This window comes from Xenopus tropicalis, chromosome 1 (genome assembly GCF_000004195.4).
Source record: "Xenopus tropicalis strain Nigerian chromosome 1, UCB_Xtro_10.0, whole genome shotgun sequence".
NCBI lineage: Eukaryota > Metazoa > Chordata > Amphibia > Anura > Pipidae > Xenopus > Xenopus tropicalis.
This window is the reverse complement of record NC_030677.2, coordinates 14,071,071-14,087,499: the sequence shown is the minus strand read 5'-3', so window position 1 is coordinate 14,087,499 and position 16,429 is coordinate 14,071,071. Positions and strand designations below refer to the sequence as shown.

Sequence of the window (16,429 nt, the reverse complement as noted above, 5' to 3'; positions counted from 1 at the left end):
CTTGCCCTACTGTCTCCATCTTGCCCTGCTGTTTCCATCTTGCCCTACTGTCTCCATCTTGTCCTATTGTCTCCATCTTGCCCTACGGTCTCCATCTTGTCCTATTGTCTCCATCTTGCCCTACTGTCTCCATCTTGTCCTATTATCGCCATCTTGCCCTACTGCCACCATCTTGCCCTACTGTCTCCATCTTGCCCTACTGTCACCATCTTGCCCTACTGTCTCCATCTTGCCCTACTGTCTCCATCTTGCCCTACTGTCTCCATCTTGCCCTACTGTCTCCATCTTGCCCTACTGTCATTATCTTACCCTACTATCTCTATTTTACCCTTACTGTCTTCATTTGCCCTACTGTTTCCATCTTGCCCTACTGTTTCCATCTTGCCCTACTGTCTCCATCTTGCCCTACTGTCTCCATCTTGTCCTATGTCTCCATCTTGCCCTACTGTCTCCATCTTGTCCTATTGTCTCCATCTTGCCCTACTGTCTCCATCTTGCCCCTACTGTCTCTAACTTTCCCCGTCTGTCTCCATCTTACCCTACTGTCTCCATCTTGCCCTACTGTCTCCATCTTGCCCCTACTGTCACCATCTTGCCCTACTGTCTCCATCTTGCCCTACTGTCTCCATCTTGCCCCTACTGTCTCCATCTTGCCCTACTGTCATTATCTTACCCTACTATCTCTATTTTACCCTACTGTCTTCATTTGCCCTACTGTTTCCATCTTGCCCTACTGTTTCCATCTTGCCCTACTGTCTCCATCTTACCCTACTGTCTCTAACTTTCCCATCTGTCTCCATCTTACCCTACTGTCTCCATCTTGCCCTACTGTCTCCATCTTGCCCTACTGTCTCCATCTTGCCCTACTGTCTCCATCTTGTCCTATTGTCTCCATCTTGCCCTACTGTCTCCATCTTGCCCTACTGTCATTATCTTACCCTACTATCTCTATTTTACCCTACTGTCTTCATTTGCCCTACTGTTTCCATCTTACCCTACTGTTCCATCTTGCCCTACTGTCTCCATCTTGCCCTGCTGTTTCCATCTTGCCCTACTGTCTCCATTCTTGTCCTATTGTCTCCATCTTGCCCTACGGTCTCCATCTTGTCCTATTGTCTCCATCTTGCCCTACTGTCTCCATTCTGTCCTATTATCTCCATCTTGCCCTACTGCCACCATCTTGCCCTACTGTCTCCATCTTGCCCACTGTCACCATCTTGCCCTACTGTCTCCATCTTGCCCTACTGTCTCCATCTTGCCCTACTGTCTCCATCTTGCCCTACTGTCTCCATCTTGCCCTACTGTCATTATCTTACCCTACTATCTCTATTTTACCCTACTGTCTTCATTTGCCCTACTGTTTCCATCTTGCCCTACTGTTTCCATCTTGCCCTACTGTCTCCATCTTGCCCTACTGTCTCCATCTTGCCCTACTGTCTCCATCTTACCCTGGTGTCTCTAACTTTCCCATCTGTCTCCATCTTACCCTACTGTCTCCATCTTGCCCTACTGTCTCCATCTTGCCCTACTGTCTCCATCTTACCCTACTGTCTCTAACTTTCCCGTCTGTCTCCATCTTACCCTACTGTCTCCATCTTGCCCTACTGTCTCCATCTTGCCCTACTGTCACCATCTTGCCCTACTGTCTCCATCTTGCCCTACTGTCTCCATCTTGCCCTACTGTCTCCATCTTGCCCTACTGTCTCTAACTTTCCCGTCTGTCTCCATCTTACCCTAAGTACATTAATTGAACTCTTATGTTCTGTAAAGGGAACTGATCGAGGGACTGAATACTTTTACAAGGCGCCAGATTAGAAATTAGAATGCGACTGACTGCAAACATATAACCCTCAGTCACATGACATCCTCCTACAATGGCCGCACCACAGGATAATGGCTGATAAACATGGGAGACTGGGGGGTGTGAGTTCTATAGTATCTCTTCTCTTCTTTGCCATAAATGTAGGTTTCTATATAAAATACCTGGGTTGCCATTAACAGCACAGCCCCTATGTCCTCCCCTTGTCAGGGCAATGGCTCTCACTTCCAGCTTCATTAAATGCACGCAAAGTGGGGCTTTAATCCCTCTGCTGCCCCAGTCTATTGGCATTCAGTCCCACTCCCGGGCTCTTTCCCAATTCTACAGGCACAAAAGACAAGACTGTGCCCCTAATAACACAGGGACTAGGGAAGCCTGTCCTGGAGTTTCCCCCGCTGGCAGGATCCCCATGGCGAGCAAACTAGGGTTATTCCACCCATTCTAAGGGGGGCATTTATAGGTTTTGGGTAACGAGCACAGGGCAGCGTATAACCTGCAAAAATCCTCTTTTGCATCCCGTGTGTTAATAATAAAAATAAAAGCGCTGGCACCATGTTTTAGTGGTCATTTTCCTTTTTACTTGTCAACAATATCTACAGAATGTGCATTTATTTTGTTCTTTTGCTTTGTGCTCATTGTTTTATTCCTCCCCGTTGAGCGCAAGGGAAGCACAGGGTCGGACTGGGGGGTGCAGGGCCCACCGGGGCTTCTGTCTCAGGGGCCTCTGCACCCCACAATGGCCCCTGCTGCCATCACACCACCACCCCTACCGGAGCCCCCAACAACCTCTGAACCCCTCTGGCTGGCGGATCACAGGAGCTCCCTGGGGGTTCGGGTCTGGGCCGCTGGGGCCCACCAGGTTTTTTTCCCGGTGCCCCGGTGGCTCAGTCCAACGGTGGGGAAGCAACAAGCGGAACAAACAACAGCAGAACGTATTTATGTCATTTTCCTGCCCACCAACCAATCACTTCACAGGGAATCAGCAATGCCGAATTCATTTTGCAAACTTACACAAATCCGTCTAAATTCACAGATCTCTTATCCGAACGGCACAAACCATTTGTATTTATATTAACGAAGCCCAAATCTAAGGGATATTTGTTAAGGGGAATTAATTTGCACACTGTGGGATTTCTATTGGTCTTAAAGAAATGGAGCTACAAATGGATTCAAAGGACCAACCGCAGATTGACCCCTGTGCCTTCATTTGAGGAATCATAAGGATTTCCAAGTTGGATTTTACATGAATTTTACATGAAATTTTTGTTAAATTTACCAATCTCTAGTGCAGAGCGGTGGGACTCTATTGGTAAAAAGGAACTTTCTACCAAACAATAGGGGTTCTATAGACCGTGGGGTATATTTAGGGCTTGTCACCTAAACAACACCTTCCATTCATTTCTACGGGATTTTTTTAAAAGTATTTATGACTGAGTGAAAGCGAAAGTTCACCTTTTGATAAATATGCTTTTAATAATCCCCCATAGAAATGAATAGAGAGCGGGCAAGGCTCTGGCCCCTATTGGGATTTAGAAAGCAGTTTAGTTGAATTTGACAGGTTTTTATACTTTCCTGAAATGTCAGTGGAAATCATTCCGGCACGACCCTGACACGTATTCAGAAAGGGCTTTTATACTGAGTTTGACCACAATATTTTTGGATTTAGAAATGTGAAATCCCATTATTTACTGTATTTTTTAGAGATATTTTCCTGCCTGCCTATTGCTCCAGTTACTGAAATGCTATTGAAGTGAGGTTATTTGTAAAGTAATATTTTACTCAGGGTTGGACTGGGGAGTGCAGGACCCACCGGGGTTACTGCCTAAGGGGCCCCTGCACCCCCCAATGGGCTCCCACTGTGGCCTTCACCCCCCCCCCAGTGGCTCCCACCACCCATCTGACAGACAGGCAGCTCGGCGGAGTGCCTTGCGGGGATCGGGTCTGGGCCACTGGGGTCCGCCGGGTCTTTTTGCCGGTGCCCCGGCAATAATGATCAACTTCAACAGCACTTAAGGTATTCCTATGGGCCAATTTTAATGAAGGCTTTGAAGGCCTATGGGAATACTTCTATGGGATTATGAAAGCCGTACATATGCTCCTTAATATCCCATAGAAAGGAAGAGAGCAGCGGATAAATATACCCATAAACCTCCTACCCAATATAGGAATTATACATGAAGCTGGCGCTGTGTTTATATCGCCGTGTGTTCTGGGGGTTATTAGATATGCAACTAGCAGTGTAATTATCCTACCAGATGTTCTGTGGGCATTATGTAGGGCATTGCCAATGTATTTATCTTGTAAATTGGCACTGTATTTATTCTGCTATGTGTTCTGGGGCATTACAACTGCCATAACAGTTACCCTGCAGGGTGTTCTGGGGGCATTTGCCATTGCATTTGTCCTGACATGTTCTGGGATATTATACATGGAACTGGCCCTGGGATACAGATATAGGACCTCTAATCCAGAATGCTCGGGACCAAGGGTATTCCGGATAAGGGGTCTTTACATAATTTGAATCTCAATACCTTAAGTCAACTAAAAAATCGATAAAATATTAATTGATCCCAATAGGATTGTTTTACATCCAATAAGGATTCATTATATCTTAGTTGGGATCAAGTACAGGTACTGTTTTATTATTACAGAGAAAAGGGAATCATTTAACCATGAAATAAACCCAATAGGGCTGTTCTGCCCCCAATAAGGGGTAATTATATCTTAGTTGGGATCAAGTACAGGTACTGTTTTATTATTACAGAGAAAAGGGAATCATTTAACCATGAAATAAACCCAATAGGGCTGTTCTGCCCCCAATAAGGGTAATTATATCTTAGTTGGGATCAAGTACAGGTACTGTTTTATTATTACAGAGAAAAGGAATCATTTAACCATGAAATAAACCCAATAGGGCTGTTCTGCCCCAATAAGGGGTAATTATATCTTAGTTGGGATCAAGTACAGGTACTGTTTTATTATTACAGAGAAAAGCGAATCATTTAACCATTAAATAAACCCAATAGGGCTGTTCTGCCCCCAATAAGGGGTAATTATATCTTAGTTGGGATCAAGTACAGGTACTGTTTTATTATTACAGAGAAAAGGGAATCATTTAACCATGAAATAAACCCAATAGAGCTGTTCTGCCCCCAATAAGGGGTAATTATATCTTAGTTGGGATCAAGTACAGGTACTGTTTTATTATTACAGAGAAAAGGGAATCATTTAACCATGAAATAAACCCAATAGGGCTGTTCTGCCCCCAATAAGGGGTAATTAAATCTTAGTTGGGATCAAGTACAGGTACTGTTTTATTATTACAGAGAAAAGGGAATCATTTAACCATTAAATCCTGTGGCCATTCCCCTGTGTCAAGCACAATTCAGCAGCAACATTCGAGGTAGAGCAGCCCATAAAAGAGGGTTTTTAAGCTTTTCCACATTTCCTAGTTAAACTGCACTCATTACCCGGAAATAACAAAGTGAGAGAGTTTTACTGTACAGGGTTCACTTTTTGTTTTAATCAAAATCACATCGAAAACACAATACTCCGCCTTTGATCTGAATGCCTGCCAGCCCCCATCAGGTTACGAGTTCAGTTCTAACCGCCGCCGAACTATTTACATGGATGTTCTTTATGGTCCCGTAAAATCCTCAGTTCTCTGGAACCAAATTTGATTTCCGTGTGTTAATTATTCACCCCAGTCGGGTAACAGATCTGAAAGGAATGTGATACAAACACACAGACGTATTGCCGAAAAAGCCAATGACTTTAGTGCCGATTTTCCTTATGTAAAGCCCACGTGTGACGGAGTTGCTTTCCTGCGGAACCACGGCAACAAGGGACGGTACATACAACATACGTGTGTTACCCAGTAGTGATAATACTCATCTCCCTTTCACGGACATCGACTTCATTTCATTAAAAAAAAACATGAACGTAAAATAAAATGTCATTCAAGTAAATATTGATATTTTTCTACTGCAAAAAGATATTCACATTTCAGTGGTGTAGATGTAATAAATAATTATACTTTAGAATACAGCAATGGAATTGGGATATTTTAGTGTAAAGCGTTGCCCCCCCTCATCGTAGGCAGTGGGGGCAGGGTTGGACTGGGCTGGTGGGACACTGGGAAAAAACCCAATGGGTTCTGCTGACCTAGACCCGATCCCCAATGGTGCTCCTTCCCACTGCCCAATCACTAGTGATATGCAGTCCGACCCGATACCCGTCTAACCGGTTTCTGAATTTATAGGCACTCACCCAACACGGCCGCCCCTTTTGTGACGTCAATGTGGGCGTGGGTCTATAAATACAGGGCAGAAGGCAGGTCGGGTAGGGTTCGGGTTGGGAGTGGACGGGTTAGGGTCAGGTGTGGGTTGAGTTTTTCCCGACCCACACATCACTACAGAGCACGCCTAGGTAAGCAGGGCCGCCATCAGCGGGCACAGGGGGAACAGTTTTCCCGGGCCCGGACGATGGTCGCTTAAAGGGGGCCCGCCCGTGATATAGTTCTTTTAGCTCGGGCCCCCTTTAAAGAACTACGGGCCTGTCATTGGTTCATTGGTGCCAGCAGGAAATTTGATTGGTTGCGCCCCGTGCGTCCGTACGCACGTCGCTCAACCTTATAAAATGTGCCGATGCAGCGGGGAGCCGGCACATATCAAGAAGATGCAGAAGGTGGCAGTCGCTGGTGAGGGAGCTGGATGATGCCGCAGGGGTGCCAGATGAAGTAGCTGGGGTGGGGGGGAGCTAAGGGGAGCCAGAGAAAGTTGCTGGGAGGGGGGCGGAGCTTGAAGAAGCCACAGGGGGCTCGAGGAAGTTGCTGGGGGGGGAGCTGGAGGAAGTTGCTGGGGGGGGAGCTGGAGGAAATTGCTGGGGGGAGCTGGAGGAAGTCGCTGGGGGTGGAGCTGGAGGATGCTGGGGGGAGCCGCAGGAGGATGCTGGGGGTGAGCTGTGCAGATGCAGCGAGGAGCTGCAGGAAGTCGCTGGGGGGGAACTGGAGGATTCTGGTGGGAGCTGGGGGGGAGCCAGAGGATGCTTGGGGGTGGGGAGCTGGAGGATGCTGGATAGGAATCTGAGGGGGGCTGGAGGATGCAGGGGAGCCCTGGCTACCAATGTTTTAGGGGGGCCCTGGCTACCAATGTTTTAGGGGGCCCTGGCTATCAATGTCTGTGTGTCCATTGTACTGATGGGAGGGAGCATTGGGGGGCAGGGTTTGGGAGGAGGGGGGAAAATTTTGTTGTGAGGGGCCCCATGATTTCTGATGGCGCCCCTGTGGGTAAGTATCATATATGTGCACTCGGGGGGAGGGGGTGTGCGAGCAGAGGGGGCCCCTGTGGGTATGTGGAGAACCCCTGGGGTGGCAGTCCCAGTCCAACCCTGAGTGGGGGGATATTGTTGTAGGCAAGATCCTTCACATGTTCCCAGTCATGTCCATGGGCTACAGGATCCCCTCGTGCCTCTCTGTGACCTTCAGCGCTTCGTGCATGCTAGCCGCAGAAAGCCTCCGGTTGATGTTGGTGTATTTGCATCTCAGGAGGTTCCAAAAAGTAGTTCTCAAGTCCCTGTTGAAGAAGGCATAGATCAAGGGGTTTATGAGAGAGTTGGTGTAGCCGAGCCACAGCAGAGTCCTCTCCAGCCTGAGGGGCATGCAGCTGCACATGATGCCACAGATGAACGGCCGAGCTGTGGACAACAAGAAGAAGGGCAACCAGCAGAAGGTGAAGGCCCCGACTATAATCCCCAGAGTCCGAGCCGCTTTCTGCTCTCGTTTGAAGATGGAGATATTTTTCCGATCTTGGCGGATGAGCTTGGACAAGGTTGCAAACTCTTCCACTGCTTTGTTCTTTTTGGAATTCTTCTTAGGAGGGAGCTTCTCTTCCAGGCAGTATATTCCTTCTTGTTCGTAAAGCCGCGGGATGTTCACAAACTTGTGCTTCTCGGCACTGATCTTAGCGGCCACGAATATCCTCTGGTACATGATGAGCATGACCGTCATGGGGATGTAAAAGGCCACCGCCGTGGAGTAGACGGTATATCCAAAGTCTTGGCTTATCAGACACACCTTTTCTATATTTACGTTTTTCGCCCAACCAAATAATGGCGGGAGGGTGATGGAAGCGGAGAGAAGCCAGACAATGAATACCATCTTAGCCATGAGTTTCCCATTCTGCCTGGCAGGATACGTTAAAGGGCGAGTTATGCCGAGGTATCTGTAAGACAAAAAGGGAGGAGATAGAAGTCACTTCTTATTTATCAGTCAATGTTATTTGTTTTTCAGCTTTACTCTCTTCTTAACTGTACCAAGTGTACCAACTGTACCAAAAGTGCCAACTGTACCAAAAGTGCCAACTGCACCAAGTGTACCAACTGTACCAAAAGTGCCAACTGCACCAAGTGTACCAGTTGTACCATACATGCCAACTGTACCAAGTGTACCAACTGTACCAAAAGTGCTAACTGCACCAAGTTTACCAACTGTACCATACATGCCAACTGCACCAAGTGTACCAACTGTACCATACATGCCAACTGTACCAAGTGTACCAACTGTACCATACGTACCAACTGTACCATACATGCCAACTGTACCAAATGTGCCAACTGTACCAAGTGTACCAACTGTACCACACATGCCAACTGTACCAAGTGTCCCAACTGTACCATACATACCAACTGTACCATACATGCCAACTGCACCAAGTGTACCAACTGTACCATACATGCCAACTGCACCAAGTGTACCAACTGTACCATACATGCCAACTGTACCATACATGCCAACTGCACCAAGTGTACCAACTGTACCATACATGCCAACTGTACCATACATGCCAACTGCACCAAGTGTACCAACTGTACCATACATGCCAACTGTACCAAGTGTACCAACTGTACCATACGTACCAACTGTACCATACATGCCAACTGCACCAAGTGTACCAACTGTACCATACATGCCAACTGTACCAAGTGTACCAACTGTACCATACGTACCAACTGTACCATACATGCCAACTGTACCAAATGTGCCAACTGTACCAAGTGTACCAACTGTACCACACATGCCAACTGTACCAAGTGTCCCAACTGTACCATACATACCAACTGTACCATACATACCAACTGTACCATACATGCCAACTGTACCAAATGTGCCAACTGTACCAAGTGTACCAACTGTACCACACATGCCAACTGTACCATACATGCCAACTGTAACATACATACCAACTGTACCATACATGCCAACTGTACCAAATGTGCCAACTGTACCAAGTGTACCAACTGTACCATACATACCAACTGTACCATACATACCAACTGTAACATACATACCAACTGTACCATACATGCCAACTGTACCAAATGTGCCAACTGTACCAAGTGTACCAACTGTACCATACATGCCAACTGTACCAAATGTGCCAACTGTACCAAGTGTACCAACTGTACCATACATACCAACTGTACCATACATGCCAACTGTACCAAATGTGCCAACTGTACCATACATGCCAACTGTACAAAATGTGCCAACTGTACCATACATACCTACTGTACCATACATGCCAACTGTACCAAATGTGCCAACTGTACCATACATACCAACTGTACCATACATACCAACTGTACCATACATGCCAACTGTACCAAATGTGCCAACTGTACCATACATGCCAACTGTACCAAATGTGCCAACTGTACCATACATGCCAACTGTACCAAATGTGCCAACTGTACCATACATGCCAACTGTACCATACATACCAACTGTACCATCCATGCCAACTGTACCATACATACCAACTGTACCATCCATGCCAACTGTACCATACATACCAACTGTACCATACATGCCAACTGTACAAAGTGTACCAACTGTACAAAATGTGCCAACTGTACCAACTAACAATTAGAAAAGAGCAGCACAAGTGCAAACATGCTTTTGTTGTTGTAAATCTCATATACATCATTAATTGCATTTGCTATAAAATCAGTACATACAAAAGTACAACTTACCCATCATTCTATGTGCATATACCACTTGGTACAGGCCCCTCCCACTTACCCATCATTCTATGTGCATATACTACTTGTTACAGGCCCCTCCCACTTACCCATCATTCTATGTGCATATACTACTTGTTACAGGCCCCTCCCACTTACCCATCATTCTATGTGCATATACCACTTGTTACAGGCCCCTCCCACTTACCCATCATTCTATGTGCATATACTACTTGTTACAGGCCCCTCCCACTTACCCATCATTCTATGTGCATATACCACTTGGTACAGGCCCCTCCCACTTACCCATCATTCTATGTGCATATACCACTTGGTACAGGCCCCTCCCACTTACCCATCATTCTATGTGCATATACTACTTGTTACAGGCCCCTCCCACTTACCCATCATTCTATGTGCATATACTACTTGGTACAGGCCCCTCCCACTCTTTGCCCTTAGGGGGAAGACACACAGAGCTACTAGTAGCAGCTACTTGTCGCGGCTACTAAAACAGACAATGCTGATCATTTACTGATAATTGTCTCTACGTGTGTTTTAGCAGAGGCAATTCTCACTATTGTCTATGGCAGGGGATTTTCTGGCGTTTAGTAGCCGTGACAAGTAGCTGCTACTAAGTAGCTCTGTGTGTTTTTGTCCTTAAGCTTTAAACTCACATTTTGATCAATTGGCCCCTATGGATTTTCTACTGCTGCCCTAATACCTAGTTTGTAAGTAAGGTCATAAAATTAGATTGTAAGCTCCACGGGCACAAGAACTGATGGACAGGAGCAAGCAGTCTCTGTAATGCATTGGGTTAGATGCCTGAGTTTTTATTTTACATTTTCTGAATGAGAGGAGTTGAGAGAAACGAGTCAGACTGGGAAGAATGAATAAAATGAATGGAGGTACATGGGCTCGGGGGGGTCAGATGGGTTTATATATAGAATTCTGAGTGAAAAGTCAATAATCCCTTAAAAAAAGTGAAACAAGATTGATGGGAACTATTTACTGTAATGACTTCAATCCCCGAGCGTTCGTCTGGCCGCTGTTGGTGAATAGTAGCTGATTGGTCAATTTCCCAGCTGTGATTTGCAATGGGATATTTGAATAACTCCCCATAATAACGTCCCTATCGGAACCTCTCCATATTCAGCATGAGCGGCCTGTCTATCTGCATTACGGGCTGAATGGAACGCTGAGCGTAACAGCGGCATAAAAGCGCTATTATAGGGCACATTACTTGGCGGATAGAGAGGAACGTTTATAGCTGAGAAAATGTACAATGGGAATAGATGGAGAAGCATGGATCCCATTAGCAGTACATGATCTATATAGGGTGGGTATATATATGGGTATATAAATGGGTATATATACATGGGTATATAAATGGGTATATATATGGGTATATAAATGGGTATATATATGAGTATATATGGGAATATATATGGGTGTATAAATGGGTATATATGAGTATATATATATGGGTATATATATATGGGTATATAAATGGGTATATATATGAGTATATATATGGGTATATAGATATGGGTGTATAAATGGGTAAAGATATGAGTATATATATATATGGGTATATATATATGAGTATATAAATGGGTATATATATGGGTATATAGAGCTGAAAGTAAATATATTGTGCTCTGAATATCATGGCATGACTTGTATGTAAACTTTTAGTATGTTATATAATTACCTATTCTAAGCAACTTTTCAATTGGTCTTCATTATTTATTTTTTTTATAGTTTTTTTTTTTATCTATTTGTCTTTTTCTTCTAATTCTTTGCACCTTTTAAATGGGGGTCACTGACCCCGGCAGTCAAAAAAATCTATGGCTCCGTGAGGCTCCAGTTTTATTGTTACTATTTGTAACTTGTTTTTCTATTACGGTTCTCTCTTATTTACCATCATCTCATTTAAAATGCTTCCTGGTCACTAAGATCATTTGGACCCTAGCAACCAGATAGCTGCTGAAATTCCAAACTGCAAAGCTGCTGAACAAAAGGCGAAATGACAAATAATAAAAAATGAAGACCAATGGCAAATTGTCTCCGAATATTACTTTCTACGTCAGCTCAAAGGTGAATTAGTGCATCAAAACATGTTCTTAATACATTTGGTACATAAGTACCAAATGGCCAATGATTGGTCAGTATGTGGGCCCCGACGTTGGTTGATTTCAAGGCGTTGGATTTTGGATGTGATTGCCGAACATGTCAATGTGTGTATGGGCAGATGGGGCTGGAGGGGTTGATTTTTTGGTGGTAAAAGGGGGACATACAAGGGTAAGTGCTAGACAGAAAGGATGTTGCTAGATCCTGGAAAGAGCATAGCAACCAGCCCATAATTATTATATATAGTGAAGGAGCATTAAGGTTTCCTCTGATCCCTGCATACACTGCAAGCTTGTACATACTTATTCCCTCTATCCCCTCAATTCCCTCTATCCCCTTTCTTCCCTCTATCCCCCCTATCTCCCCTATCCCCCCTATCCCCTCTATCCCTTCTATCCCCTCTATCCCCTCTATCCCTTCTATCCCCTCTATCCCCTCTATCCCCCCTATCCCCCCTATCCCCTCTATCCCTTCTATCCCTTCTATCCCTTCTATCCCCTCTATCCCCCCTATCCCCTCTATCCCCCCTATCCCCTCTATCCCCTCTATCCCCCCTATCCCCTCTATCCCCCCTCTCCCTCTATCCCCCCTATCCCCTCTATCCCCTCTATCCCCTCTATCCCCCCTATCCCCTCTATCCCCCCTATCCCCTCTATCCCCCTATCCCCTCTATCCCCCTATCCCCCTATCCCCTCTATCCCCTCTATCCCCCTATCCCCTCTATCCCCCCTATCCCTTCTATCCCTTCTATCCCCCCTATCCCCCTATCCCCTCTATCCCCCTATCCCTTTATCTCCTCTATCCCCTCTATCCCCCCTATCCCCCTATCCCCTCTATCCCCTCTATCCCCCCTCTCCCCTCTATCCCCTCTATCCCCTCTATCCCCCCTATCCCCTCTATCCCCCCTATCCCCTCTATCCCTTCTATCCCCCCTATCCCCTCTATCCCCTATCCCCTTTATCCCCTCTATCCCCTCTATCCCCCCTATCCCCTTTATCCCTTCTATCCCCCCTATCCCCCCTATCCCCTCTATCCCCTCTATCCCCCCTATCCCCCCTATCCCCTCTATCCCCTCTATCCCCCTATCCCCTCTATCCCCCCTATCCCCCCTATCCCCCCTATCCCCTCTATCCCCCTATCCCCTCTATCCCCCCTATCCCCCCTATCCCCTCTATCCCCTCTATCCCCCTATCCCCTCTATCCCCCCTATCCCCCCTATCCCCCCTATCCCCTCTATCCCCCCTATCCCCTCTATCCCCCCTATCCCCTCTTGCTTCCTGTGCTGTTTCCTCTATTACCCAACCCTTTCCCCTGCCCTTTATTACCTTCCCTTCCTTTTATTTTGCCCCTTGGATTCTCCTTCTTTCCACCTTTTTGCTATCCCCAATTCCCTCTTCCTCATGTCCCTTACACAATCCCTTTCTCCTCTGTACTGCCTTCCCCATATCATTCTGTCTCCCCCATATCTGTTCCCCTGTTCCCTTCTGTGCCTCCTTTTCCAATTTCATATTTTTTTGCTTTACTCCTTTAATCATCCCTTACCCCCAACCCCCCCTTTTAATGCCTTCTACAGCTCACTTTCCATTTGCCCTCTTCTCTCCCTCCTATCAGGAGCGTTCCGGTTAGGATCGTTCCACTTCGGATACAAAATGGCAGCACCCGTGGCCTCCATGTTATGTTGGTATGCTGCATAGCGCCACATGACTTCATTGCAACACGCTTCAGCACAACCATGTAAAGTAAATAGACGCTACAGACCTGGGTTCAATCCCTGGGAAGTTCATGGGTGCATTTAAATTACTATTTTGGCTTTGACCAACCCTTCCTTTCTGCTTTGTTCCTGACTACATTGATAGCTGCCTGTCACAATCTTTTGCCAGAATCCGACTTGTTTAACCCCCTGGATAACGCATACTGGATTTTCTGAACTCAGCTTCCTCCTTGGTCCTGACTTTAACCCCAGTATGGGCTGTCGGAAGTGGTTAATGGTACTGCTTCACACTCCCTACATGGGCCATTGGGCCCCAACACCTTCTAGTTTTCCCCCTTCCACACACTCACTCCTGCGCCTCTCTATATTTAAGGGGACATTAACAAATCAGGAACAAGGTGCCATTTACAAAAGCTAGGGGGCGCCAGTGGCTAGGGAGACCTGTCCCAGCAGTAAGTATAAGGCTGTGTTGCACCCACAGCGCTGAAACTGATGTTGTCTAACCAATCAAATTGCAGCAAACTGCGCTATGGTATGTGTTTGGTCAAGTACTTTATATGACGCACACGTGTTGTATTATATTAATAAATTCAGCCGCTGAGATATTGCCATTTGTGATCTATATCTAGTTTCTATTTTTTACGGGGTACCATATTTGCCTTTATAAATATTAAAGCTATTCCTATTCCTGTCAGTGTTTAACCCCCCGCTATCAGCATTAGTGCTGTTGGGCCCCATTAGCCCCTGAGCCCTGTCAGTGTTACTAATTGCCTGGGGCCGGAGATTTGTATAGTTCATTTTCTTATAACAAGTCCGTGTCAGGGAATTCTGCCTATTAAATCTGCCTTTTAATATGATACTGAAGAGGTTGATGGCAGAAAAGAACCTCTTGCTCCATCTGGTCTTTCCTATTAATACAATTTCATATTTAAGGCTCTAATACACTTTAAAGAGTCCTTTTGGGGCACACTTGGCATTCAGATTGTGTATATATCATATTTATGTGTATTTATTAAATGAATGCTACAATTATGTGAAAGGCCCACAGCATATATAGCTTGTACTTTAAGTTCAAGCAAAACACCCCAAACTTGTAATTATACATAATGTTTCATAAAAATAATCATATTGGTTATGGTATGGGTATGGTTATGGTATGGGTATGGTATGGTTATGGTATGGGTATGGGTATGGTTATGGTATGAGCATGGTTATGGTATCGGTATGGTTTTGGTATAGGTATGGGTATGGTTTTGGTATGGTTATGGTGTGGTTATGGTATGGGTATGGTTATGGTATGGGTATGGGTATGGGTATGGTTATGGTATGGGTATGGTTATGGTATGGGTATGGGTATGGTATGGGTATGGTTATGGTATAGGTATGGGTATGGTTTTGGTATGGTTATGGTGTGGTTATGGTATGGGTATGGTTATGGTATAGGTATGGGTATGGTTTTGGTATGGTTATGGTGTGGTTATGGTATGGGTATGGTTATGGTATGGGTATGGTTATGGTATGGGTATGGTTATGGTATGGGTATGGTTATGGTATGGGTATGGTTATGGTATGGGTATGGTTATGGTATGGTTATGGTATGGGTATGGGTATGGTTATGGTATGGGTATGGTTATGGTATGGGTATGGTTATGGTATGGTATGGTATGGGTATGGTTATGGTATGGGTATGGTTATGGTATGGGTATGGTTATGGTAAGGGTATGGGTATGGTTATGGTATGGTATGGGTATGGTTATGGTATGGGTATGGTGTGGTTATGGTATGAGCATGGTTATGGTATCGGTATGGTTTTGGTATAGGTATGGGTATAGTTATGGTATGGGTATGGTTTTGGTATGGTTATGGTGTGGTTATGGTATGGGTATGGGTATGGTTATGGTATGGGTATGGTTATGGTATCAGTATGGTTATGGTATTGGTATGGTTATGGTATTGGTTATGGTATTGGTTATGGTATCGGTATGGTTATGGTATCGGTATGGTTATGGTATGGGTATGGTATGGTGGAAGCCATGTTACTTCTTTTAAACTTCCCACATACAGGAGGATGGAGTGAACTGGAAGCCTGGGGTATGGAAGGCCCAAGTGAAGGGAGAGCCCACAACAAATTGGGTTTAGTGGTAGGCTGTTTAAATGCTACAGAATACTCTATGGCAACTAAACAACTTAAGTCAAAAGGTCAATGAAAAATCACCAATTCATGAAATATAAATGGCAGAGTAAGTTTAGTGGTGCAGAAGGCTGTGGGTTTATAACTATTTCACTTTCTATGAATGCCGATATGGATCTGTAGCAACCAGATAACATTCCACAGGGAGGTTTCCACTTTGGACAGTCTTCTCTATAGAAAGGCTAACGGTCTGACTACTTATAAAAAATAATAAAATCTAATGACATGGCTGGGCCGTGTTTTTAGACTTTGATCTTTCCTATCAGTAGGTATCTCCATTAATAGGAGCCAAATACAAACAGTGAGTTTATTAGTATCGGTCTCCTTTCAAAGAACCTTGCACTTTACCATGCCGCCTAACATTTAAACACTTTCACAAGCAGAATAAGCGTATTGTTCTGTCCCAGAGCTCCCATGCCGCTTGTCTTTCTCTCTCTATCTCCCATTCCCCAGCTGAAACTCCTGCAAAGAATATGAAAGATAGCCATGGTGGCCGCATTGGGCTACAGACTGGGTCACTGCAGACTCAGGTTGCAACTTATCTGCCCATTTTTTG

At 45.3% G+C, this 16,429-nt stretch overlaps 1 protein-coding gene across 1 annotated transcript in view; it reads right to left on the bottom strand.

The window, feature by feature from the left end:
* Nucleotides 1-6,955: 6,955 nt before the first annotated feature.
* The window catches only part of htr7l (5-hydroxytryptamine (serotonin) receptor 7, adenylate cyclase-coupled like), a 30,361-nt gene continuing 20,887 nt past the window's right edge, over nucleotides 6,956-16,429 (bottom strand). Inside the window, exon 4 of the mRNA XM_031895256.1 lies at nucleotides 6,956-8,040. Coding sequence (XP_031751116.1) covers nucleotides 7,269-8,040 — 772 coding nt within the window. The 3' untranslated portion in view covers nucleotides 6,956-7,268. The remainder of the gene's footprint in view (nucleotides 8,041-16,429) is intronic.